Source organism: Mustelus asterias (genome assembly GCF_964213995.1).
Source record: "Mustelus asterias chromosome X unlocalized genomic scaffold, sMusAst1.hap1.1 SUPER_X_unloc_3, whole genome shotgun sequence".
Lineage (NCBI taxonomy): Eukaryota > Metazoa > Chordata > Chondrichthyes > Carcharhiniformes > Triakidae > Mustelus > Mustelus asterias.
In genome coordinates, this window is record NW_027595348.1 from 294,287 (window position 1) to 320,452 (window position 26,166).

The window sequence follows — 26,166 nt, forward strand, 5'->3', positions numbered from 1 at the left end:
ATGAGGGACGTTAGTGACATGGATCAATTGGAGAGATTGGGACTCTTCTCCTTGGAGAAGAAGAGGTTGAGAAGAGATTTGATAGGGATCTTCAAAATCATGAGGGGGCTGGACAGAGCAGAGCCAGAGAAACTGTTCCCATTAATGGAAGCACCGAGAATGAGAGGACTCTGATTTAAGGTAACTAGTAAAAGAGGCAAGGGTAACATGAGGAAAAACCTTTTTTGCGCAGAGTGGTTAGGATCTGGAATGTGGTGTAGGCAGATTCAATTGAGGAGTTTGAAAGGGAATTGGACCCTTATCTGAAATGAAAGCATTTGTAGAGCTACGGAGAAAAGGTGGAGGAGTGGGACTCGGTGAATTGTGCTTCCAGAGAACCAGCAGAGACACAATGGACAGAATGGCCTCCTCCTATGTCATGACCATTCTGTGATTCTGATTCCTTCAGTTGGAGCAAGGTGATTTGCAAGAGGGGAGGAATTGCCAGAATATAAGGTTCATTCTTTTGCCATGTAAAGTCAGCTGTTAACCTCATGAAGTCTCGTACTAACAGCTCTTAGTTGCTGTGTTAGTAAGTGACTTTCCCAGTCTAAAGCCAAACCACTCACTGCAGAAAAAGCCGAGGTATTATCCGCTGTCTCTGCTGTGAGAGTTGATCACAGCCATGGCATTAGGGACAGTGCAGTTCTTCCAAGCTGGGGAGGAGTAAACTCAGTCTGGGCTCCTGCTCCTTAGCACCATGAAGGGATCTCCCCTGCTATTGGAAAGTGTAAGTGTGGAGTGAGGGCAGGATCAGGATTGCTAATGCTCATCATTTAGACCTGCATATGAAAAATGCCTCCTTCAATTAAATAGCATCAAGCAGGAAGGGGCAATGTGTGTGAAAGGGGTATTTTAAAAGCTTCCTGTTTGAGGCTCTGTATTTTGTCACAGCAACAAATAAATACAGCCTAAATAAATTGTTTTTGGTTTGCTGATTGTCTATCCCAGGTTAATGTTCCTCTCTCTTCCTCCCCTGCCACCACCCTTGGCTTGTTTCTAGCTATTAGAATATGTTGGCAAAGGGAAGAGCATCATGGATGTTGGTCTGGCACAAGCAAGGCATCCCCTCAGCACCAGAAGCCATTATTTTGAGGTAGAGATCGTTGACCCAGGTGAAAAATGCTACATTGCCCTGGGACTAGCAAGAAAGGTAAGTGGCACAAGAAGTGCATTGTGTGTGTTTTCTGTTGTGATCAGTATTTATGCTAATAGAGGTTAAGGAGGTGTCATTGCTGGGGATTGGAACAGCCAGTGTCAATATGAAGTATGGCCAGATCCTATCCAGTTCCCTTCATGCTACCCCTATGAATGTGCCATAACTGCAACCTTAGAAAAGCAGCCCAAGGGCATCAATATAAATATTTTCCATTTCCCACACCAGCTGTCCTCATTGCCTTTCTGAGTAACGTTGCCAATTTAGCACAAAGGCATTTTAAAACTAATCCCAGACATACGACTGACTTTCAATTTAAAGTTCTGTGAGACAAAGGTGAAATGCAATAGAAGATTCTTGGCACTGCGTTTCCAGTGTGTATTCCCAGCTGCTCACATAGCTGGGCATTTTCTAGCACTTTTACTGAGGGCTGCTGTACTATATAATATAGCAGACCTGCTGGCAGCACAGGTTGTGTTTCTGCCAGCTGTTAAGTCAATCTCTCACTCTTCAAAAAGTACACTTTTAACAGCACATAATGTTTCACCTGCTAACGTTTCTTTCTACTCAGTATACCACCTAGTTCTTGTATTGCTAAAGAGGGCTGGAATTGATTTGTATGCCTGCTGTTCGCCTTGGGCTTTACAATGAGGGAAATGACTGCCAAATTGTCCTGCAAGTCTGAATCATCTTCCAAATCATGACCCGGTTTCCTATCCCACGCATTGTTACAGGCGGACACTTGTGAGACAGTTAAGGCTGAGATTGACAGAGTTTTTGGTCTCTCAGGGAGTCAAGGGATATGGGAAGAGGGCGGGAAAGTGGAATTGAAGCCCAATGTCAGGGGTCAGATATGGCATCAAGGTTGTGAACAGACTGACGTAATCTCTGGTTGTTACCAGGGAGATAAATGGTAGCAAGGAAACAGAGTTTGGAGCAGAGACTGGAAACAATGGCTTCAACCCTCCCAACATCTAATCGGAGGAAACCTTTGAATTACACTCCCAGCCACGTGGTCCAAGGGGCAAAGGTCGGAAGATTTGGGCTGGTGTCAGGCATTTGTGGGGCATTAGAGTGGACCCGGGGACGGTGTGAGGTATTTCACAAGGATGGTCTGCAGCTGAACAGATATGAGCTGAATTAGCGAGGCAGGGAATGGGAACAATTGTTGCAATCCAAATCGTCAAGAGTGTCAAGCTAAATAAATAAAAAAAACACTCCTCCAAAAGTGTTAGAGGTGGGAAATCAAATTGATCTGTTGTAAGCAGGAATAAGACACGGATGAGGTGTTAGCTTGGGCCAAATCCTCACAGGAAAAGGAGTAGCTTTAAATACAAATTTTCAAAAGACAAAGGAGCCAAAGTATTGGAAAGACAGTGAGTGTGGGAAGCAAACAGGGGGCGTTAGAATGAATGAATGATGTCACAGCAACATATAGATTGAAAAACACAAACAGAAACCTGGCTTCAGAACGAGCAGGAGTGGGAAATAAACACATTGGGTGGAATATCTTTAGGAGGGACAGAATAGGTAAAAAAAAATAGAGGAGGCGGAGTGACAGTATATTGGTGAAGGCGGGAAAACCTGTTATGTGGAGAGAGGATTGATGTACACGGGAGGTTAAAACAGAGTTGATTTGAGGTTAGAGATAAAGAGAGATTGTTAAATTTGTGGGATTGTGCTCCCAGCTGTCTATTCGTGGAAGGGAAAGGGAAGAGGAAACCTGTAAACAGAGTAAGGAAATAAGCTGATTGTTGCTGGGGGAGATTTTAATTGCCCTCTGATTGACGCAAAGAGGGAGTAAACAGAACAAAGGGGATGGGATTCCTGTAAAGTGTGCAGGGTTCCTTGTTTGAGTCTGTGTGCTGACAAGAGGAGAAACAGCGCTACAACAACAGCTTGTAGTTATGTAGTGACTTTAATGTCATCCTGAGACACTTCACAGGAGCATTATAAAACGAAACATGGCCAGATAAGGGGTATTAGGTTAGATGACCAAAAACTCCACAAAGCTTTAGACAAATCTCCTACAAGGTCAAGTTGAATGGACTGGAAGGCCACAATGCATCTCCTCCACCAGGCCCTATTTTCTCAACTCTCAGACGGCCAACATTCCAGGGGAGGATAAAAGAAAACACTTCAAAGACACTCTGAAACTTTCCTTGAAGTGTGACATTATTGACAGCAATGACTGGGAGGAGTTCGCTACCAATCGTTCAAAATGATGACAAACTTTTCTCTCAAAATGCATCACACTTGGAGTCACAATGTCTCAATGATGAGGTAGAGTGGCAGCAGAGAAGGAAAGGAAAGGAAGCAAATCCTGCTCTCCGGACTCCACTGCCTTGTGAGACATCCTGCCCCATGTGTTCAAAGCTGTGCACTCGAGAATTGGTCTGTTCACGCACAGGGAGAGCCACGGCAGAAACTCACCACCCTGAGTTGACTTCATTTCAAAGCACGGGGCTGTTGATGGCAAAACAAAGGGGAGGATTGTTCAAAGCTCCACCAACCCGAAGCAGCAATCATGCTTCCTCCTCCTTTACCACCTTCCTTGTCTAGTTTATGCTCCTGTATTGGTAGGGCTCAGCCCGAGAAGTGGATTGAGAGGGTGCATTTTGTGTGGGGAGGATTCTGATGTGAACCTAGCACGGTGGTTAGCCCTGCTGCCTCACAGCGCCAGGGACCCGGATTCAATTCCCGGCTCGGCTGTGTGGAGTCTGCACGTTCTCCCCATGTCTGCATGGGTTTCTTTCGGGTGCTCCAGTTTCCTCCCACAGTCCAAAAGATGTGTGGGTTAGGTAGATTGGCCATGCTAAATTGCCCCTAGTGTCAGGGGAATTAGCAGGGTAAATATGTGGGGTTACGGGAATAGGGCCTGGGTGGGATTGTGGTTGGTGCAAGCTCGATGGGCCAAATGGCCTCCTTCAGCACTGGATATATATGATTCTATATATTATATCTATATTATTGCAAGCGAAGTGGCAAAGCAAAACTGGTATACTGTGGGCTATGGATGGAAAGCTGAGATTAGGTTTGGGGAGAGATTAATTGTAAAAATATATGTATTTAGCAATTACATATCTAATTATATACTCGTACTTTAAATTGTTCTATGGAGATGGATGACCAGTAAAATCAGTCCTAGCTTTATTGTTGGTGGAACCACTGGCCGAAATGGCTGAAAATGGGGGGGTGACCAAGAGATGTGTGTTCATTTTCATTGAAAGGTATTTCCGTCGACTGTCTGTAGCTGAGAGGACAGGTCACTGATTTTCTCGGAGTTTTTCAGTCGGATAAAAATTACGTGTGCGAGAGCAGCCTGAGATGAGCCTCCAATTTCAACCCCCTTTCTGTGGGGAGACGTGTCCATGAAAAAGGATGACAGGAAGAAGCCTGAGAACTAGACGGGCAGGAGAGAAAATGCTTCAGAGGCATTCGGAGAGAAGGCTGGAGTGAACCAAACTGGGAAACACACAGAACTAGAAAGTGGGAGATAAGGAGGCCCTTCCAACAATGTTATTCTTCCTCTCGTCCATAAGGCTTGCCACCTGAGCAGCTTCTTGACTGACGGACAGCCAATGTTTTTAATTTTATAAGAAAAGGGATACAGAGGGAGGCAAACTGAACCTAGACAACTGCAGGTACAACAGACATGTTTCAAAGCCAAGAGAAATAACAGAGCTTTCTTTCTGAGAGTTGGCTGGAGGAATACGTGTTTCGTAATAAATGGATTTGAAAAAACTAGCACACAGACAGGGATACGTCCTGTCCAGCCATCTGTTCAGTAACCTGGAGTAAGAAATGAAGCTAAACTCCTGGTGTAATTGTGGATTTAATATCTAGTAAAGGAATTCCGAGTGGAATATTGTGCAGAACAAAAAATTAATTCTAAAATAGAAAACTGAGAACCCCGGCGAGTTACACTGTCATACAAAGGAGTGTTGAAGGGAAAGGTCAGCTTTAGGACCTCTTGATCCTAATCTATGTCAATGAGCTATGTACAATTTGCAAGAAAGATTTGCATTAGTTACTCAGTTCATTAAGGGAATGTCAGATTTAATACTGATTCTCAGAAAAAATACTTGGAAATATGGCCTGTTGGACATTAGGTAAAAAAGTGAATCCCAGAATCATACAGCGCAGAAGAGGCCCTTCAGTCCATCGAGTCCGCGCCAACGCATTAGAACCACCTGAACTCCCACCTAATCCCATCTGCCAGCACTTGGCCCATAGCCCTGAATGTTATAACGTGCCAAGTGCTCATCCAGGTACTTTCTAAAGGATGTGAGGCATCCCGCCTCTCCCACCCTCCCAGGCAGCGCATTCCAGACCATCAGCAGCCTCTGGGTAAAAAGGTTTTTCCTCAAATCCGCCCCGAACCTCCTGCCCCTCACCTTGAACCTGTGTCCCCTCGTGACTGACCTTTCAACTAAGGGGAACAGCTGCTCCTTATCCCTTGATGGACTGAAGGGCCTCTTCTGAACTGCAGGATTCTATGATTCACTTTTTTACCTAATGTCCAATAGACCAAACTATCGACGAGAATCGGTATTAAATCTGACATTCCCTTAATGAACTGAGTAACTAATGCGGCACGGTGGCACAGTGGTTAGCACTGCTGCCTCACAGCGCCTGGGACCTGGGTTCGATTCCCGGCTTGGGTCACTGTCTGTGTGGAGTTTGCACATTCTCCCCGTGTCTGTGTGGGTTTCCTCCGGGTGCTCCGGTTTCCTCCCACAGTCTGAAAGACGTGCTGGTTCGGTGCGTTGACCCGAACAGGCGCCGGAGTGTGGCGACTAGGGGATTTTCACAGTAACTTCATTGCAGTGTTAACGTAAGCCTCACTTGTGTCTAATAAATCAACTTTAACTTTAATTCATGTAAATCTTTCTTGCAAATTGTACATAGCTCATTGATGTAGATTAGGATCATTAACTTATGCCCATGTCTCTCATAATCTTGTACACCTCGATCAGGTCACCCCTCAAGTCTTCTCTGCCCCAACGAAAACAACCCAAGCCTACCCAATCTCTCTTCATAACTTAAATGTTCCATCCCAGGCAGCATCCTGGTGAATCTCATAGAATCCCGACAGTGCAGAAGAAGACCATTCGGCCCATTGAGCCTGCACCAACAAGAATCCCACCCAGGCCCTATCCCCATAACTCCACCCTGCTAATCTCTTAACGGTAAGGGGCAATTTAGCACGGCCGATCAACCCAACCCGCACATCTTTGGAGTGTGGGAGGAAACCGGAGCACCCGGAGGAAACCCACGCAGACACTGGTAGGAGGTTTAGACTCTGCACAGACACAGGCGCTGGAATCAAACCCGGATCCCTGAAGCTGAGAGGCAGCAGTGCTAACCACTGTGCCACCCCTCTGCACCCCCTCCATTGCAATCACATCCTTCCTATAATGTGGCGACCAGAACTGCACACAGTGCTCTAGCTGTGGCCTCACCAAAGTTCTATACAACTTCAACATAACTTCCCTGCTTGTGTAATCTATACCTCGATTGATAAAGGCCTTTTTCACCATCGTACTAAATGCCCATCTGCCTTCAGAGATCTGTAGACAAACACGTTCCTCAGAATTTCCTAGTGTCACAGATTGGAATAGATGGAGTATAGGGGCCTCAGAAAGGGACTCATTATTTCAGTGCCCAGACAACATGGGGAAGCATTAAAAAGTAAGGAGAATATTCTGTGGGGGTCTAAATGTACACAGGTGAAGCTAGGCTTGTAGAATGGAGTCGGCTCAGTGAGAATAACGTGTACAATTCTGGTTGTCAGACAGATTTGCATTTGAGAGGTTGCAGAGAGCAGTATGGAAAGTGAACTCTAATGGAAAAAGGATGGACCATAATGAAAGCTTTGAGAAAGTCAAACTTTACAGTTTGAATAAAGAAGAGTTGACGCAGAAGAAATAATAAATGGAATAGTTGAGGTGAATCCAGAATATTAGATTTCACTTGTGTGGGGTACTAAGTACAGCAGAATAAAACTGACTGGAGTGCTGAATTACTGACCCACGCCATCAAAACAAGGAGCGTATTCATTTTAAGTTGTGAAAAGTGAATTTAGTACAGATCTTAACACAGATCTTGGATAACAAGGGCAATCACTTATTACTTGGAATGTGCAAGTCTAGGTGGGGTAGAGAAACAAAAGGATCTTGGAGTACACATACTTCAATTATTAAAGATGCAGGTTGGCAAGGCCATAAAAAAACAAGCCAAATGCTAGGCTTCTTCGAGTGGGATAGAATGGAAAAGTAGGGAATAAAAACAGGAGGTGTTGGAAAAACTCAGCAGGTCTGGCAGCATCTGTGAAGAGAGAAATAAAGTTAACATTTCGAGTCCAATATGAAGCAGAGTCATGGACTGACTGATATACAATAACAATCCTGGAACTCCCTCCCTAACAGCACTGTGGGTGTACCTACACCACATGGACTGACTGATGTCCAATAACAATCCTGGAACTCCCTCCCTAACAGCACTGTGGGTGTACCGATACCACATGGACTGACTGATGTCCAATAACAATCCTGGAACTCCCTCCCTAACAGCACTGTGGGTGTACCTACACCACATGGACTGACTGATGTCCAATAACAATCCTGGAACTCCCTCCCTAACAGCACTGTGGGTGTACCTACACCACATGGACTGACTGATGTCCAATACCAATCCTGGAACTCCCTCCCTAACAGCACTGTGGGTGTACCGATACCACATGGACTGACTGATGTCCAATAACAATCCTGGAACTCCCTCACTAACAGCACTGTGGGTGTACCTACACCACATGGACTGACTGATGTCCAATAACAATCCTGGAACTCCCTCCCTAACAGCACTGTGGGTGTACCGATACCACATGGACTGACTGACTGTCCAATAACAATCCTGGAACTGCCTCCCTAACAGCACTGTGGGTGTACCTACACCACATGGACTGACTGATGTCCAATAACAATCCCGGAACTCCCTCCCTAACAGCACTGTGGGTGTACCTACACCACACGGACTGACTGATGTCCAATAACAATCCTGGAACTCCCTCCCTAACAGCACTGTGGGTGTACCTATACCACATGGACTGACTGATGTCCAATAACAATCCTGGAACTCCCTCCCTAACAGCACTGTGGGTGTACCTACACCACATGGACTGACTGATGTCCAATAACAATCCTGGAACTCCTTCCCTAACAGCACTGTGGGTGTACCTACACCACATGGACTGACTGATGTCCAATAACAATCCTGGAACTCCTTCCCTAACAGCACTCTGGGTGTACCTCCAGCACACAGTTCTGACAGCATCTTTGGCGAGAGAATAGTGCCAGTGTTTTGAGTCTGGATCGTTCTATTCTCTCTCCACAGATGCTGTCAGACCGACTGAGACTTTCCAGCATTGTCTGACAATGTGTGTACATCTTCTTTCTGTCTGCAATGAACAGGGTCTTGTACATTCATATATGTCGCTTCCAGTGCACACAAATATGCCACACTGTGAGCCTGACAATCTTAAACTGGCTGTCAGTGTAATTCCCAGCAAACTGAGGATTATTTGGCAAATGCTGTCCAATCCCAGAATCACATATAATGTTCAACACTGTTCTGAGCTTTGCAAGCAGTGAGTGGTGTTCAAATTACTAATTTTCTATCAGGTGCCCTTCATTTAACACTTAACAGCAGCGCATACAAATTCAAATTCTAATTCTTCAACGTTAGCTGCAGGGGAATTGAGTTCAAGATCAGCCACGATCTGATTGAACGGTGAAACGAGCTTGATGACCTGAACAGCAGCCTCCTGTTCCCATGGTGTTCCCAATGGAAAATAACATTCAGCTCAGCAGAAAGATGCCTATGGAAAAATAAACTTGATGTATTCATATTTTCTTACCACTTTGTGAGAAATTATTGTCCCATTTAGATTTGCAGTATCAAATTTTCAACTGTGGAAAATAATGCAGTATTTTCAAATTTGCCAGTTTCCTGTCTGATTTTTTTTTTCCCTTTTTGCAATGATGTCAGGTCCTGTTGATGTACTGGCTTCTGTTGGGGTACTGCGGCACTGGCCACTGGCTCCTGTTGGGGTACTGCGGCACTGGCCACTGGCTCCTGTTGGGGTACTGCGGTACTGGCCACTGGCTCTTGTTGATGTACTGCGGCACTGGCCACTGGCTCCTGTTGATGTACTGTGGCACTGGGCACTGGCTCCTGTTGATGTACTGTGGCACTGGGCACTGGCTCCTGTTGGGGTACTGCGGCACTGGCCACTGGCTCCTGTTGATGTACTGTGGCACTGGCCACTGGCTCCTGTTGGGGTACTGTGGCACTGGCTCCTGTTGGGGTACTGTGGCACTGGGCACTGGCTCCTGTTGGGGTACACTGGCACTGGCTCCTGTTGGGGTACACTGGCACGAGGCACTGGCTCCTGTTGGGGTACACTGGCACTGGGCACTAGCTCCTGTTGGGGTACACTGGCACTGGGCGCTGGCTCCTGTTGGGGTACACTGGCGCTGGCTCCTGTTGGGGTACACTGGCGCTGGCTCCTGTTGGGGTACACTGGCGCTGGCTCCTGTTGGGGTACTGTGACACTGGGCACCGGCTCCTGTTGGGGTACTGTGACACTGGGCACCGGCTCCTGTTGGGGTACTGTGACACTGGGCACCGGCTCCTGTTGGGATATTCGGGCACTGGCTCCTGTTGGCGTACTCTGGCAGTGGCTCCTTTTGGCGTACTCTGGCACTGGGCACTGGCCCGTGTTGGGGTACACTGGCAGTGGCTCCTGTTGGGGTGCGGTGGCACTGGCCCCTGTTGGGGTATTTGGGCACTGGCTCCTGTTGGCGTACTCCAGCACATGGCACTAGCTCCTGTTGGGGTACTCCGGCACTGGGCACTGGCTCCTGTTGGGGTACACTGGCACTGGCTCCTGTTGGGGTACTGTGACACTGGGCACTGGCTCCTGTTGGCGTACTCCAGCACTGGGCACTGGCTCCTGTTGGGGTACTCCGGCACTGGGCACCGGCTCCTGTTGGGGTACTCTGGCATTTGGCACTGGCTCCTGTTGGTGTACACTGGCACTGGGCACTGGCTCCTGTTGGGGTACTGTGGCACTGGGCACTGGCACCTGTTGGCGTACTCAGGCACTGGGCACTGGCTCTTTCTGGTGGGCTCCTTGTGATAATGGTGTTCTCCGTTAGGTCTCCTGGGCCAGTGTCATGTCTGCCTTTCCCATCGAGCGAGGTCATTCCATTTGATTGGGCAGTTGAGTCTCTGAATTAAATGTTATTCTGGATCAGGCTGTTCCCAAGGGAAGAATTCTCCTGTAGGATTCTCCGCCTTGAAGCAGCCACTGCCCCTCAAAATTTGAGCTGTTTTGCCAGCACCATTAAAAATACACTAGTTCTGCTGCTGGCTGTGGCTTGTAAGCCTCAAAATGGGACCCTTACCTGGACAGAAGATGGGAGATGTGAAATGATAAATAAGTTGGTGGGGTAGAGCCAAAGGAGTGGAACTGGAACAAATAAAGAAACAAAAGATTGTCTAGCGGTTTTCACAGAGAAGGACCTGGGTGGATGTACTGCGGGCGTGCGGTGGACTGAAAAGATTGAGTATGCGGACTTTAAGAAAGAGGTTGTGCTAGAATCTTTGAATGGCATCAAGATAGATAAGTCGCCGGGTCCGGATGGGATGTAGCCCAGGTTACTGTGGGAGGCGAGGGAAGAGATTGCAGAGCCTCTGGCGATGATCTTTGCGTCGTCGATGGAGACGGGAGAGGTGCCGGAGGATTGCGGATGTGGTTCCTATTTTCAAGAAGGGGAATAGGGATAGCCCAGGAAATTACCAACCGGTGAGTCTAACCTCAGTGGTTGGTAAGCTGATGGAGAAGATCCCGAGGGACAAGATTTATGAGCATTTAGAGAGGTTTAGTATGCTCAAGAATACTCAGCACGGCTTTGTCAAGGGCAGATCGTGCCTTACGAGCCTGGTGGAGTTCTTCAAAAATGTGACTAAACACATTGACGAAGGGAAAGCAGTAGATGTGGTTTATATGGATTTTAGCAAGGCGTTCGATAAGGTCCCCCATGCAAGGCTTCTAGAAAAAGTGAGAGGGCATGGGATCCAAGGTGCTGCTGCCCTGTGGATCCAGAACTGGCTTGCCCAAAGGACAGTAAGAAGTTTAACAACACCAGGTTAAAGTCCAACAGGTTTATTTGGTAGCAAAAGCCACACAAGCTTTCGGAGCTCCAAGCCCCTTCTTCAGGTGAGTGGGAATTCTGTTCACAAACAGGGCATATAAAGACAGACTCAATTTACATGAATAATGGTTGGAATGTGAATATTCATAGAATTCATAGAAACCCTACAGTGCAGAAGGAGGCCATTCGGCCCATCGAGTCTGCACCGACCACATTTCCACCCAGGCCCTATCCCCACATATTTACCCGCTAATCCCGCTAACCTACGCATCTCAGAACTCTAAGGGGCAATTTTTAACCTGGCCAATCAACCTAACCCGCACATTTTTGGACTGTGGGAGGAAACCGGAGCACCCGGAGGAAACCCACGCAGACACGAGGAGAATGTGCAAACTCCACACAGACAGTGACCCGAGCCGGGAATCGAACCCGGGACCCTGGAGCTGTGACGCAGCAGTGCTAACCACTGTGCTACCGTGCCGCCGTCTTTAAGGTACAAGTCTTTAAGGTACAAGTCTTTAAGGTACAAGTCTTTAAGGTACAAGTCTTTAAGGTACAAGTCTTTAAGGTACAAGTCTTTAAGGTACAAGTCTTTAAGGTACAAGTCTTTAAGGTACAAGTCTTTAAGGTACAAGTCTTTAAGGTACAAGTCTTTAAGGTACAAGTCTTTAAGGTACAAGTCTTTAAGGTACAAGTCTTTAAGGTACAAGTCTTTAAGGTACAAGTCTTTAAGGTACAAGTCTTTAAGGTACAAGTCTTTAAGGTACAAGTCTTTAAGGTACAAGTCTTTAAGGTACAAGTCTTTAAGGTACAAGTCTTTAAGGTACAAGTCTTTAAGGTACAAGTCTTTAAGGTACAAGTCTTTAAGGTACAAGTCTTTAAGGTACAAGTCTTTAAGGTACAAGTCTTTAAGGTACAAGTCTTTAAGGTACAAGTCTTTAAGGTACAAGTCTTTAAGGTACAAGTCTTTAAGGTACAAACAACGTGAGTGAAGAGAGCATCAAGACAGGCTAAAAAGATGTGTATTGTCTCCAGACAAGACAGCCAGTGAAACTCTGCAGGTCCAGGCAGGCTGTGGGGGTCATTTGACACGACACACGACGGCGCAGAGTCGCTGAGCAGAAACTGATAGCCAAGTTCCGCACACACGAGGACGGCCTCAACCGGGATATTGGGTTCATGTCACACTATTTGTAACTCCCACAGAGTTTCACTGGCTGTCTTGTCTGGAGACAATACACATCTTTTTAGCCTGTCTTGATGCTCTCTCCACTCACGTTGTTTGTATCTTAAAGACTTGATTAGCTGTAAGTATTCGCATTCCAACCATTATTCATGTAAATTGAGTCTGTGTCTTTATATGCCCTGTTTGTGAACAGAATTCTCACTCACCTGAAGAAGGGGCTTGGAGCTCCGAAAGCTTGTGTGGCTTTTGCTACCAAATAAACCTGTTGGACTTTAACCTGGTGTTGTTAAACTTCTTTACTGTGTTTACCCCAGTCCAACGCCGGCATCTCCACATCATGATTGCCCAAAGGAGGCAGAGAATGGGTATAGATGGGTCTTTTTCTAAATGGAGGTCGGTCACCAGTGGTGTGCCCCAGGCATCTGTTCTGGGACCCTTGCTGTTTGTCATTTTCATAAATGACCTGGATGATGAAGCGGAGGGACGGGTTGGTAAGTTTGCCGACGACATGAAGGTTGGTGGGGTTGTGGATAGTCTGGAGGGATGTCAGAATTTACAGAGGGACATAGATAGGATGCAAGACTGGGCGGAGAAGTGGCAGATGGACTTCAACCCAGATAAATGAGTAGAGTAGTGGTCCATTTTGGCAGGTCAAATGGGATGAAGGAGTACAATATTAAGGGATAGACTCTTAGTACTGTAGAGGATCAGAAGGACCTTGGGGTCCGGGTCCATAGGATTCTAAAATCGGCCCCGCAGGTGGAGAAGGTGGTTAAGGCGGCGTATGGTGTGCTGGCCTTTATCAATCGAGGGATTGAGTTCAGGAGTCCGGGGATAATGATGCAGCTATATAAGACCCTCATCAGACCCCACTTGGAGTACTGTGCTCAGTTCTGGTCGCCTCATTACAGGAAGGATGTGGAAAAGATTGAAAGGGTGCAGAGGAGATTTACAAGGATGTTGCCTGGATTGAGTGGCATGCCTTATGAAGATAGGCTGAGGGAGCTCGGTCTTTTCTCCTTGGAGAGACGTAGGATGAGAGGGGACCTAATAGAGGTGTATAAGATGTCGAGAGGCATAGATCGGGTGGACTCTCAGAGGCTTTTTCCCAGGGTGGAAATGGCTGCTACGAGAGGACACAGGTTTAAGGTGCTGGGGGGTAGGTACAGGGGAGATGTTAGGGGTAAGTTTTTCACACAGAGGGTGGTGGGCGAGTGGAATTGGCTGCCGTCAGTGGTGGTGGAGGCAAACTCAATTGGGTCTTTTAAGAGACTCCTGGATGAGTACATGGGACTTAATAGGATGGAGGGTTATAGGTAGGTCTAAAAGGTAGGGATGTGTTCGGCACAGCTTGTGGGGCCGAAGGGCCTGTTTTGTGCTGTAGTTTTTCTATGTTTCTAAGTGTGAATGGCAGAGGAATGAAAACCCACTGCCCAGAAGCAATAGCAAAGGGGAAAACGAGATTAAGACTGAAATATGCAAAGAAAAGGGAACTAACAGAGAGCAGAGATTCGTGTGAAATTGTTGAACTCGATGTTGAGTTCAGCAGGCTGTGAAGTGCCTAATCAAGACTTCAGTCAGGATATAGGGCCTGGAAGGAGTGAGGGGAGCACCATGCTTTGAGTCACCACTTGGAATTTGGGGCAATTTTCTGCTTTCTTGGCAGCATCTTGTGACAGTAAGCGTGGGTGGGATTCTCCGGCGGACGACACAAAGATTGCTGGAGTTGCGGATAGTGATGAACATTGTCAGAGAATACAGCAGGATATAGATAGGCTGGAACATTGGGCGGAGAAATGGCAGATGGAATTTAATCCAGATAAATGCGAAGTGATGCATTTTGGTAGATCTAATGCAGGGGGGAGCTATACAATAAATGGCAGAACCATCAGGAGTATAGACACACGGAGGGATCTGGGTGTGCAAGTCCACAGATCCTTAAAGGTGGCAGCACAGGTGGAAAAGGTGGTGAAGAAGGGATATGGCATGCTTGCCTTTATTGGACGGGGCATAGAGTGTAACAGTTGGCATATGATGTTGCAGCTGTATAGAACGTTGGTTAGGCCACATTTGGAATACTGCGTCCAGTTCTGGTCGCCACACTACCAGAAGGACGTGGAGGCTTTGGAGAGAGTGCAGAGGAGGTTTACCAGGACGTTGCCTGGTATGGAGGGTATTAGCTATGAGGTGAGATTGAGTAAACTGGGGTTGTTCTCCCTGGAAAGACGGAGGATGAGGGGCGACCTAATAGAAGTTTATAAAATTATGAAGGGCATCGATAGGGTGAACAGTTGGAAGCTTTTTCCCAGGTCAGAAATGACAAACACAAGGGGTCACAAGTTCAAGGTAAGGGGGGTAAGGTTCAATACAGATACACAGAGGGTTGGGGGGCGGGGGGGGGGGGGGGGGGGGGGCCTGGAATGCACTCCCAAGCAAGGTGGTTGAGGCAGACACGCTAGGATCATTTTTAAGACTTATCTAGATAGCCACATGAACAGACTGGGAATAGAGGAATACAAACGGATGGTTTAGTTCGGAACGCATGATCGGTGCAGGCTTGGAGGGCCGAAGGGCCTGTTCCTGTGCTGTATTGTTCTTTGTTCTTTGTTCCCACCTGAGACAAACAGACCTTTGAATAGTCCGCCGACTTTTCTATGATTCCGGCGGCGGGCGAGATGGGAGCATTTCGGCCTGTTTTCTATATCTGAGCTTTCTAGGGATTGATTTAAAGCAGAGATTGGTATCCGGATCTAAAACCCTTGCTGAAACCCCCTGACTGTTTTTTTAAGGCAAAGCTTCCTGTTGTCTAACCAGTACTTGATGATGCACCCTGTCCCTCTTGCTGTCGTATCTGGACCCAGGTCCGACACCAAGCCTCCTCCAGCACTCAGAATTACGCTACTCTGAAAGTTTAATTGAGTTGTGTGTGTAATTACTGCAGGAACCCCAAATCATTTGGAGTTGAAGGAGATATAGAACGGAAAGGCTTGCGTTTATATAGCATCTTATATCTTCTCAAACTGTCTCAGATCAAAAGCTTTGGAGGTGTAACCACTGTTGGCAGCCAATTTGTGCACAGCAAGATCCCACAACCAGCATTGAGATAAATGACCAAATAATCTGTTTCAATTCTGTTGATTGAAAGATAAATGTTTGCTAGGATGCGGAAGAGAATGCACTTGTTTGTCCTCATCTAATGTTGTGGAGATCAGGAAACCTGCCCGAGAGGACAGCTGGGGCCTGAGTGTCCTCTGAAAGGTGTTCTTTCTGACAGTGCAGCTACCCCTCAGTACGGCTCTGGGACTGTCAGTGTGGAATACGTCCTGATGTCTCTGGAGTGCAATCCAAGTTCCATGTCTGATCACATTTCCAGCATCGTCAAAGTTCATTCTTAAATCCTGAAGGGATCAGTAGAATGGACTCGGAGAAATCTTTTGCGTAGAATCAGAAAACGAGGTGATTATAAGTGAAGGAACACGAGAGCTGGACATAGCCTCGGAGGTACCTTCTTCCTGCTTCACTTCGAAGCTGACCTTTCTGTGCACCATTAGCTTTTAAGCACTGGAATAACTGCTGCTGTACACAATCAGTGGGTTCTTGGTTTGAAGCATAAAAGCAAATGTGACCCAGAATGTAGGCTCAATCTGAGGCAAGAAGAGAAGCCATTATCAGTGTGCTGAATGTATATCTACTTGACTTGAAGTGGATGGACAATCAGTCTGAACTTCAGATTTAAGAGTTCAACTAAGGGAGCTGTCTTTATGTCGCACTCTAACATCTCTTCAAAATTATTGCTGAGTACACGTTATCTTGTAAGTACGACACAAGAGAGAGTGTGACACTAATGGCCTCCTTATGGGCTCATGCTGGGTAAAAATGGAAAATGTACATTTACAAAGCAAGAATCCATACTTTTTGCTGGTGTTTTGGAAGCGTTCTGCGAGAGAATGTTCTGTAGTTGGGGTCTCTGGGTTGTAACATCTCATTTCTCAAAGAATAGTGTCCTGGCACGCATTAGTTTCTGAGGAGATTTTCTTTCCGTTCCGCTGAAACTTTCCAAATAGCCCAGAAGTCAATGCAGATGTCAATATTGTTGATGTTTTTCCCTAAGAAGTTCAAATCTGACTCTTCTTTTCCATCATGCAAGCCAAATGACTAACATTGTTAGTAGTGAGGGCTGGTCTGGTCAGGGGACACGTTATCAGATGAGTGGGCAAGCCCGAGAATTTGCTGTAGCACAAATGACATTGAACCAGCTGAATGGAGACTTCAGGAAAAGTTCCGTGCTGTAATGTTGTTAAACAGTTGACATTAGAAATGTTAAGCATGAAGGAAACTTTGTGCTGATTATAGGGGTTTGACTTTTAGCCATTTCCTCTCCTGTTCCTCCTGTCTACTGAGAGAGTCTTTTCATATCACTATATCTGTATGGTTTTAGTTTTAATTGTTTGGTGAAATCTGTGTAGAGAGGGGTTTTTAAGGGGTGATTCCATACTTGCATGACAGTGGCTAATGTTGGTGAGAGGTGAAATAACTTGATGGACGTCAGCAATTCAAACAATGGCTGGAGCCTCACAGGGCATACGGAAAATGGGAGGCACTGTTCAAGATTTTCCATCCATTGACGATGAGCAGAAAATGACAGGCAACACAGCCATGTTTTTCGCCAGGCTGCCCACTGTCACGTGAGGCTGTGCCAGTGGCACAGACAATCAATCAAAAAAATCCATCCTCTTTGTCCCGTGTCAGGTACTGGTTGACATGCTCCCTCCACCTTCTTCCATCAGGAACATTGAAAAACCTGTTGGACTCTCTACTCACCTCCCTACATGGCGACGTGAAAGATCCTAGGATCACAGTGAGCGGGCAGCAACACTAAGAGAAACATTCCAGATTCACAAAAGCTGCTGCCACTAGCATGGCATCCTGCCTCATTTACAAACACTTCAAAGCATTTAGATCTTAACTTGGAGTGTTTTTTTTCCCTCGTCAGACAATGGGTTCTTCACTTGTATGCGTCGGTCTCTAGGTAGGTTACTGCCAGATTCTATCCTGCTAGTTCCACACACTGAAAGTCAAATTAAAATCCTTTATCTTTGCTGAGCCAGGATGATGTAAATACATCTAAGTTCCTCAGCCATTTTTGAAAGCATGTGGTTTTTCTTTTTGTGCTTATTCATATTGATATTAAGCCCAATACCAGTGAAGCTGAGGTAAATTGAAGGAGCACCTTGTAGCTCGGGTGTCTGAGGACAAAGTGCTGCCTCAAATGGACAAGAAAAACTGTCTTTGGATTCTCCCAAGTGTGCTCAAATGCCTTTTCCATAGACTGGGAGTTGTCTCTAAGCAAACGTATTGGTTCAGTGTTTGGTGAGTGCTGGAGAGTCTTTGCTGGTCAAGTGATTACCTTCAGGCGGTTTTCAGTACTTTGGAGTCCTTGTATGGAAAAGCTGTTCTTTCACTTAAATGTCAGCTGAATGCTTGGTAGGTAGGAACCAGCTGAATTATGAAGCCTTTACGAAAAAAAACATTCCATTTTCTCACTCCGGCAATAATTCTGAATATCTTGTAGAATGAAGTACAATATGGATATATTTTGGGAAATGTAATTGAGAATTATATTGCCAGCTTGATTTTGCTTCTTAGAAACAGGCCCAGAAACTTTAGTAGAAGCAAATAGGCTGAAAGTGGACTGGGTGTTGTATTCATTTTGAAACCAGCCTTTTGCCTCCAGCAATGTGTCTGTCTTTCTCTTCCACCCTCCTGCCCTCCCAAGTAATCTATGCCTGAGCCACCAAGAAGCAAGAGGCTAAGTATGGGCGAAGCTCTACTTTTACCCAGTGTGCGGGCATTTAGCTTTTAGTCTGAAAGACTTCCAGAAATCTGGACAAGAACCATGAGAATACTGGCCTCGCAAAAGGCAGTTGCCGGAAATCTCAGGCCTCGCACACCCCGCTCGCTACCGCTGCTGGTGAGAACAGAGAATTTGGCGTTGAGTCAAACCTGCATTCACAGCAGCAGGACTGGATGATCCTGCATTCACAGCAGCAGGACTGGATGATCCTGCATTCACAGCAGCAGGACTGGATGATCCTGCATTCACAGCAGCAGGACTGGATGATCCCAGCCGCGGGCGAGGTCGGAGAATTCCGGCCAGTTATTTTTTAGCAAGGAAATATTCCAAGAATCATGGCTCAGCCTCCCAAACACCTGGTGCCGGGCTCCGAAATCTGTTTCCCACCGTTAGTGGGGACACAACAACAGCTCCGACACAAGAACATTTCATTCAAATGATTGAAGAAAATGAGAATGCTCTTTCAAAGATGTTGCAGGCAGACAATGCATCAGCTGATAATATGCTCCGGTTTCAGAAAGTGTTTGACAAGCCGCCATATTGATTAATGGCTAAAATAAGGGGTTACAAGTTGGGGGGTTAAAATGTGCTTCTAGATCGATATTTGGTTTAAAAACAGGAAACGACACATAACTAGAGTATCCCAGAAATTCCCAATCACAGTTAGCAGTCCTGTTCACACATCCCTTCATGCACCTTTCCTTCAACAACCTCCAGTGTAATCTTGAATGTTGTTACAGTTTTGGCTCAAGCATTAACCCTGGAAGTAAGTTCCACAGCCTCGCAACTCCATTTTTCTTACTTTCTGCTCTCAGCAGTCTATGGACAGATAAGTTGGCAATCCTTTGTGGGAAAGGATACAAGCAATGGAATCTTGGATGGAGTGAGGGCAAGAGAATTGGATAGTGGTTGGTTCTAGGGCAGATGTGAAATAACTAAGTTGAAAAGGACTAAAGGGATTTGAGTCCTTGCAGATAGAAGTGGCCTTCTCCATAATGGAGACAGATGGTAAGGTAAAACTTTGCATAGTCTTCTTGAAGTTTTGAATATTACCGAAATTGATTTGAGCAGAAAAAGGGGAAATAGGTTTCACCTTGTAAAAGGTGGCATGGTTGGGGGGGGGCAGCACAGTGGAGGGGGGTGGAGGCACGTGGTTAGAACTGGCTTGGCCATCGGAGACAGAGGGTAGCGGTCGAAGGGTCTTTTTCCGGCTGGAGGTCTGTGACCAGTGGTGTTCCGCAGGGCTCTGTACTGGGACCTCTGCTATTTGTGATATATAGAAATGATTTGGAAGAAGGTGTAACTGGTGTAATCAGCAAGTTTGCGGATGACACGAAGATGGCTGGACTTGCGGATAGCGAAGAGCATTGTCGGGCAATACAGCAGGATATAGATAGGCTGGAAAATTGGGCGGAGAGGTGGCAGATGGAATTTAATCCGGATAAATGCGAAGTGATGCATTTTGGAAGAAATAATGTAGGGAGGAGTTATACAATAAATGGCAGAGTCATCAGGAGTATAGAAACACAGAGGGACCTAGGTGTGCAAGTCCACAAATCCTTGAAGGTGGCAACACAGGTGGAGAAGGTGGTGAAGAAGGCATATGGTATGCTTGCCTTTATAGGACGGGGTATAGAGTATAAAAGCTGGAGTCTGATGATGCAGCTGTATAGAACGCTGATTAGGCCACATTTGGAGTAATGCGTCCAGTTCTGGTCGCCGCACTACCAGAAGGACGTGGAGGCGTTAGAGAGAGTGCAGAGAAGGTTTACCAGGATGTTGCCTGGTATGGAGGGTCTTAGCTATGAGGAGAGATTGGGTAAACTGGGGTTGTTCTCCCTGGAAAGACGGAGAATGAGGGGAGATCTAATAGAGGTGTACAAGATTATGAAGGGTATAGATAGGGTGAACGGTGGGAAGCTTTTTCCCAGATCAGAAGTGACGTTCACGAGGGGTCACGGGCTCAAGGTGAGAGGGGCGAAGTATAACTCCGATATTAGAGGGATGTTTTTTACACAGAGGGTGGTGGGGCCTGGAATGCGCTGCCAAGTAGGGTGGTGGAGGCAGGCACGCTGACATCGTTTAAGACTTACCTGGATAGTCACATGAGCAGCCTGGGAATGGAGGGATACAAACGATTGGTCTAGTTGGACCAAGGAGCGGCACAGGCTTGGAGGGCCGAAGGGCCTGTTTCCTGTGCTGTACTGTTCTTTGTTCTTTGCTGCCTCAGTGCCAGGGACCCGGGTTCGATTCCCAGCTTGGTCACTGTCTGTGTGAATTCTGCACGTTCTCCCCGTGTCTGTGTGGGTTTCCTCCGGGTGCTCCGGTTTCCTCCCACAGTCCGAAAGACGTGCTGGTTAGTTGGATTGGCCATGCTAAATTGCCCCTTAGTGTCAGGGAGACTGGCTCGGGTAAATGCATGGGGTTATGGGGATAGGGCCTGGGTGGGATTGTGGTCGGTGCAGACTCGATGGGCTGAATGGCCTCCTTTTGCACTTTAGGATTCTATGATCCTAGGTGTGATTACTAGTTTGGCCTCAAGCTGGCGACACAATGGCACAGTGGATAGCACTGCTGCCTCATTTCACCAGGGGCCCAGATTCAATTCCCGTCTTGGGTGACTGCGGAGTTTGCACGTTCTCCCTGTGTCCGCGTGGGTTTCCTCCGGGTGCTCTGGTTTCCTCCCACACTCCAAAGATGTGTGGGTTAGGTTGATTGGCCATGCTAAATTGCCCCTCGTGTCAGGGAGATTAGCAGGGTAAATATGTGGGGTTACGGGAATGGGGCCTGGGTGGGATTGTGGTCAATACAGACCATTTAAGAGTCAAGCTACCTGGTTGAAATTTCAAACAATGATTAGCAGTTAACCATCCGTCACCATCAACTGGTGCTTTCTTTGTGGCAACGCCTCCACCAATCAGAGTCCACTTGCCAGCCAATCAGCATTCTTCTTCTACAGTATAAAGTTGTTGTTTTCCTTGACATTGGTATTCTTGCGAATTGTTCTCTTGCGTGCAAAACAAAAAGCTTTGACAAAATGGCTCTTTCAGAAATACTCAAGTTCTATACTAGCAAATTACTGTTTAATTCCGTATTGCACTCACTTCCAGCTGCACCAGAAACATTCCACCATCCTGTCCACTGGAGCAGCTGGTTTGAAAGCATGAGACTGAGTTGAATATTTCGAACCAGCTTTTTGTCTCCTCTTTGCAGTCAGTGGCTGTGAATGTTTGTTAGTGGCAGAGGAAAAATTTACCACCTCGACTGAAGGGCAGCTCTCAATCACAAACTTCAAGTTAGAATCATCAAATATTTGGAGACCATTTGGCTCCTCGTGTCTGTGCCAGTTCTTTCACAGTTAATCTGACTCCCGCACTCTTTCCCCATATCCCTGCAATCTTTTTCTCCAAGATTTGATTTCTGATTTGAGAGCAGCTATTAAATCTGTATCCAGCACACACTCTATTCCAGATCCTAACCACCCGTTGCTTAAAGACATTTTCCCTCATGTTGCCTCTGGTTCATTTGCCAATCACCTTCATGTCCTCTGAATAGCAACCCTTCCACCAATTGGAAACTGTTTCTTTCTCCTTAGTCTGTATGAATCCTTCTTTTGATTTTAAACACCTTGATCAAATTTTGTTTTGGCCTCCACTGCCACAGCTTCTCTCGTCTAGTTTTGCAACTGCAATCCTTCATCCCTGGATTAATTCCAGTCAATCTCTTCCATAGTATAATAATTCCAGGAGTTGGCTGTGAAGGAACCGTGCTTTTATTGCACAGAATGAAAATAAACAATAACCACCAGCATGTGGTGAACACAACGGGTCACAACTGAGACTAAAAGGGTAATGGGCCCCCCTCAGGGTCTTGCTTTATACAGGATTCGGTATCCAAGTTCCACCTGTTTGGCTCATTACCAATCCCCAGGGAGCTCGTATTCAATGAGCCCTGTGCAGATCATGGGGGTTATCACACATACCCTCTCCAAAGCCTTCATATCCTTCCTGAAATGTGGTGCCCAGATTTGACGCGATAACCTCGCTGACATTGAACTGGTCATTTGTGTCGCTTCGGCAGTAGCGTTTATACTCTGTCTCTGTTTATAGAGGCCAGGAACCCAGATGCTTTAGTAACTGCTTTGTTACCCTCTCCTGCCACCTGAAGAGTTTAGTGCACAAATACGACCAGGTCTCTCTGTTCTTGCACCACCTCTCAAATTGGACCATTTCACTTGTATTGTTTTTCCTCATTCTTCCAACCAAAATGCTGCACAGCACACTTTTTCTGCATTGAATTTTATCTGCCTTCTGTCCACCAGCCCGTTCATGTTCTTGTGAAGTTTATTAATATCTTGCTCACTGTTTGACATGCTTCCAAGTTTCATGTCATCTGCTGATCTCAGCATTGTGTACTGTAAAAACGCCCCCCCCCCCCCCCCCCCGCGGTCCTAATCCTGAACCCTGGCAACTCCACACCCCCCCGCCCCCCCCCGCGGTCCTAATCCTGAACCCTGGCAACTCCACCGCATACCACCTTCCAGTTCCCAGAAACAAGCATTCACCACAACCCTCTGCTTTATATCCAAGTTGCTGCTGCCCAGTCTTCAGCTTATTTCTATCGTGTGCTACTTTATCAAAAGCCTTTTGAAAGTCCATTTGCACATTTTATGTTCATTTATTAGTTCATGAGATGTGGTCGTCACTGGCCAGGCCCAGCATTTATTGCCCATCACTAATCGCCCCTTGAGAAGGTGCTGGTGAGCTGCTGCCTTGAACCCACTGCAGTCCATGTGGTGTAGGTACACCCACAGTGCTGTTAGGGAGGCAGTTCCAGGATTGTTATTGGACATCAGTCAGTCCATGTGGTGTAGGTACACCCACAGTGCTGTTAGGGAGGGAGTTCCAGGATTGTTATTGTATATCAGTCAGTCCATGTGGTGTAGGTACACCCACAGTGCTGTTAGGGAGGGAGTTCCAGGATTGTTATTGGACGTCAGTCAGTCCATGTGGTGTAGGTACACCCACAGTGCTGTTAGGGAGGGAGTTCCTGGATTGTTGTTGGACATCAGTCAGTCCATGTGGTGTAGGTACACCCACAGTGCTGTTAGGGAGGGAATTCCAGGATTTTGACCGAGCAACAGTGAAGGAACGGCCGATATATTTCCAAGTCAGGAGTAGCTTCGAGGGGAACCTCGAGGTGGTGATGTCTCCAGCTGTTTGCTATCCTTGTCTTTTGAGATGATGGAGGTCGCGGGGTTTGGAATGTGCTGTCAAAGGAGCCTTGGTGAATTCCTGCACTGTACCATACTGTCCTATTCACCCTCTCTGTTACCTCATCAAAACACCGTTGGTCTCATAAAATTATTCCTGAACAAATGTGATCATCCTTTATTAGTCCATGCTTGTCCAAGTGGCTGTTAATGTTCTGCCAGACTATCATTTGCAAAGGCTTCCCCCCAACTTGTGTTAAATGGACAGACCTGTTGCTCTGGGTTTATCATTCTCCCCTTTTTTGAATGAGGGATTAACATTGCAATCTTCCAGTCCTCTGGCACCACCCCTGTAAGCAGTTTAACAACACCAGGTTAAAGTCCAACAGGTTTATTTGGTAGCAAAAGCCACACAAGCTTTCGGAGCTCTTAGCCCCTTCTTCAGGTGAGTGGGAATTCTGTTCACAAACAGAGCTTATAAAGACACAGACTCAATTTACATGAATAATGGTTGGAATGCAAATACTTACAACTAATCAAGTCTTTAAGAGACGAAACAATGTGAGTGGAGAGAGCATCAAGACAGGCTAAAAAGATGTGCATTGTCTCCAGACAAGACAGCCAGTGAAACTCTGCAGGTCCACGCAACTGTGGGAGTTACAAATAGTGTGACATGAACCCAATATCCCGGTTGAGGCTGTCCTCGTGTGTGCGGAACTTGGCTATCAGTTTCTGCTCAGCGACTCTGCGCTGTCGTGTGTCGCGAAGGCCGCCTTGGAGAACGCTTACCCGAATATCAGAGGCCGAATGCCCGTGACCGCTGAAGTGCTCCCCAACAGGAAGAGAACAGTCTTGCCTGGTGATTGTCGAGCGGTGTTCATTCATCCGTTGTCGCAGCGTCTGCATAGTTTCCCCAATGTACCATGCCTCGGGACATCCTTTCTTGCAGCGTATCAGGTAGACAACGTTGGCCGAATTGCAAGAGTATGTACCGTGTACCTGGTGGATGGTGTTCTCACGTGAGATGATGGGATCTGTGTCGATGATCCGGCACGTCTTGCAGAGGTTGCTGTGGCAGGGTTGTGTGGTGTCATGGTCACTGTTCTCCTGAAGGCTGGGTAGTTTGCTGCGGACAATGGTCTGTTTGAGGTTGTGCGGTTGTTTGAAGGCAAGAAGTGGGGGTGTGGGGATGGCCTTGGCGAGATGTTCGTCTTCATCAATGACATGTTGAAGGCTCCGGAGGAGATGCCGTAGCTTCTCCGCTCCGGGGAAGTACTGGACAACGAAGGGTACTCTGTCCACTGTGTCCCGTGTTTGTCTTCTGAGGAGGTCGGTGCGGTTTTTCGCTGTGGCGCGTCGGAACTGTTGATCAATGAGTCTAGCGCCATATCCTGTTCTTATGAGGGCATCTTTCAGCGTCTGGAGGTGTCTGTTGCGATCCTCCTCATCCGAGCAGATCCTGTGTATACGGAGGGCATGCCCGTAGGGGATGGCTTCTTTAACGTGTTTAGGGTGGAAGCTGGTGAAGTGGAGCATCGTGAGGTTATCCGTGGGCTTGCGGTGCAGTGAGGTGCTGAGGTGACCGTCCTTGATGGAGATGCGTGTGTCCAAGAATGCAACCGATTCCGGAGAGTAGTCTATGGTGAGCCTGATGGTGGGATGGAACTTGTTGATGTCATCATAGAGTTGTTTCAGTGATTGCTCACCATGAGTCCAAAGGAAGAAAATGTCATCGATGTATCTAGTGTATAGCATCGGTTGAAGGTCCCGTGCGGTGAAGAAGTCTTGTTCGAACCTGTGCATGAAGATGTTGGCATATTGAGGTGCGAATTTGGTCCCCATGGCTGTTCCGTGTGTCTGGATGAAGAACTGGTTGTTGAAGGTGAAGATATTGTGGTCCAGGATGAAGCGGATGAGATGTAAAATTGCATCTGGAAACTGGCAGTTGTTGGCGCTGAGCACTGAGGCCGTTGCAGCAATGCCATCGTCATGGGGGATGCTGGTGTAGAGTGCCGAGACATCCATTGTGACGAGAAGTGTACCGACAACTCAACAACGAGGAACACTACAGACAGTTACCTGCAGATCCGACCAAAGAACACACCCGTCAACTCAACACTCTGATCAAGACCTTTGATCCGGACCTTCAGAGCACGCTCTGTGCTCTCATCCCACGTACTCCCCGCGTTGGAGATCTCTACTGCCCCCTGAAGATACACAAGGCAAACACACCCGGCCGTCCCATCGTATCGGGCAATGGGACCCTGTGCGAGAACCTCTTCGGCTATGTCGAGGGCATCCTGAAACCCATTGTACAAAGAACCCCCAGCTTTTGTCGCGACACGACGGACTTCCTACAGAAACTCGGCACACATGGAGCAGTTGAACCAGGAGCGCTCCTCGTCTCTTAAAGACTTGATTAGTTGTAAGTATTCGCATTCCAACCATTATTCATGTAAATTGAGGTTGTGTCTTTATATGCCCTGTTTGTGAACAGAA

General features: G+C 46.9%; 1 protein-coding gene across 1 annotated transcript in view; it reads left to right on the forward strand.

Annotated features, from left to right (window-relative positions):
• spryd3 (SPRY domain containing 3) overlaps positions 1–26,166 on the forward strand; it is a gene marked incomplete at its 3' end in the record, with an annotated part of 286,555 nt that overhangs the window by 164,727 nt on the left and 95,662 nt on the right. Inside the window, exon 7 of the mRNA XM_078208993.1 lies at positions 1,043–1,192. Coding sequence (XP_078065119.1) covers positions 1,043–1,192 — 150 coding nt within the window. The remainder of the gene's footprint in view (positions 1–1,042; positions 1,193–26,166) is intronic.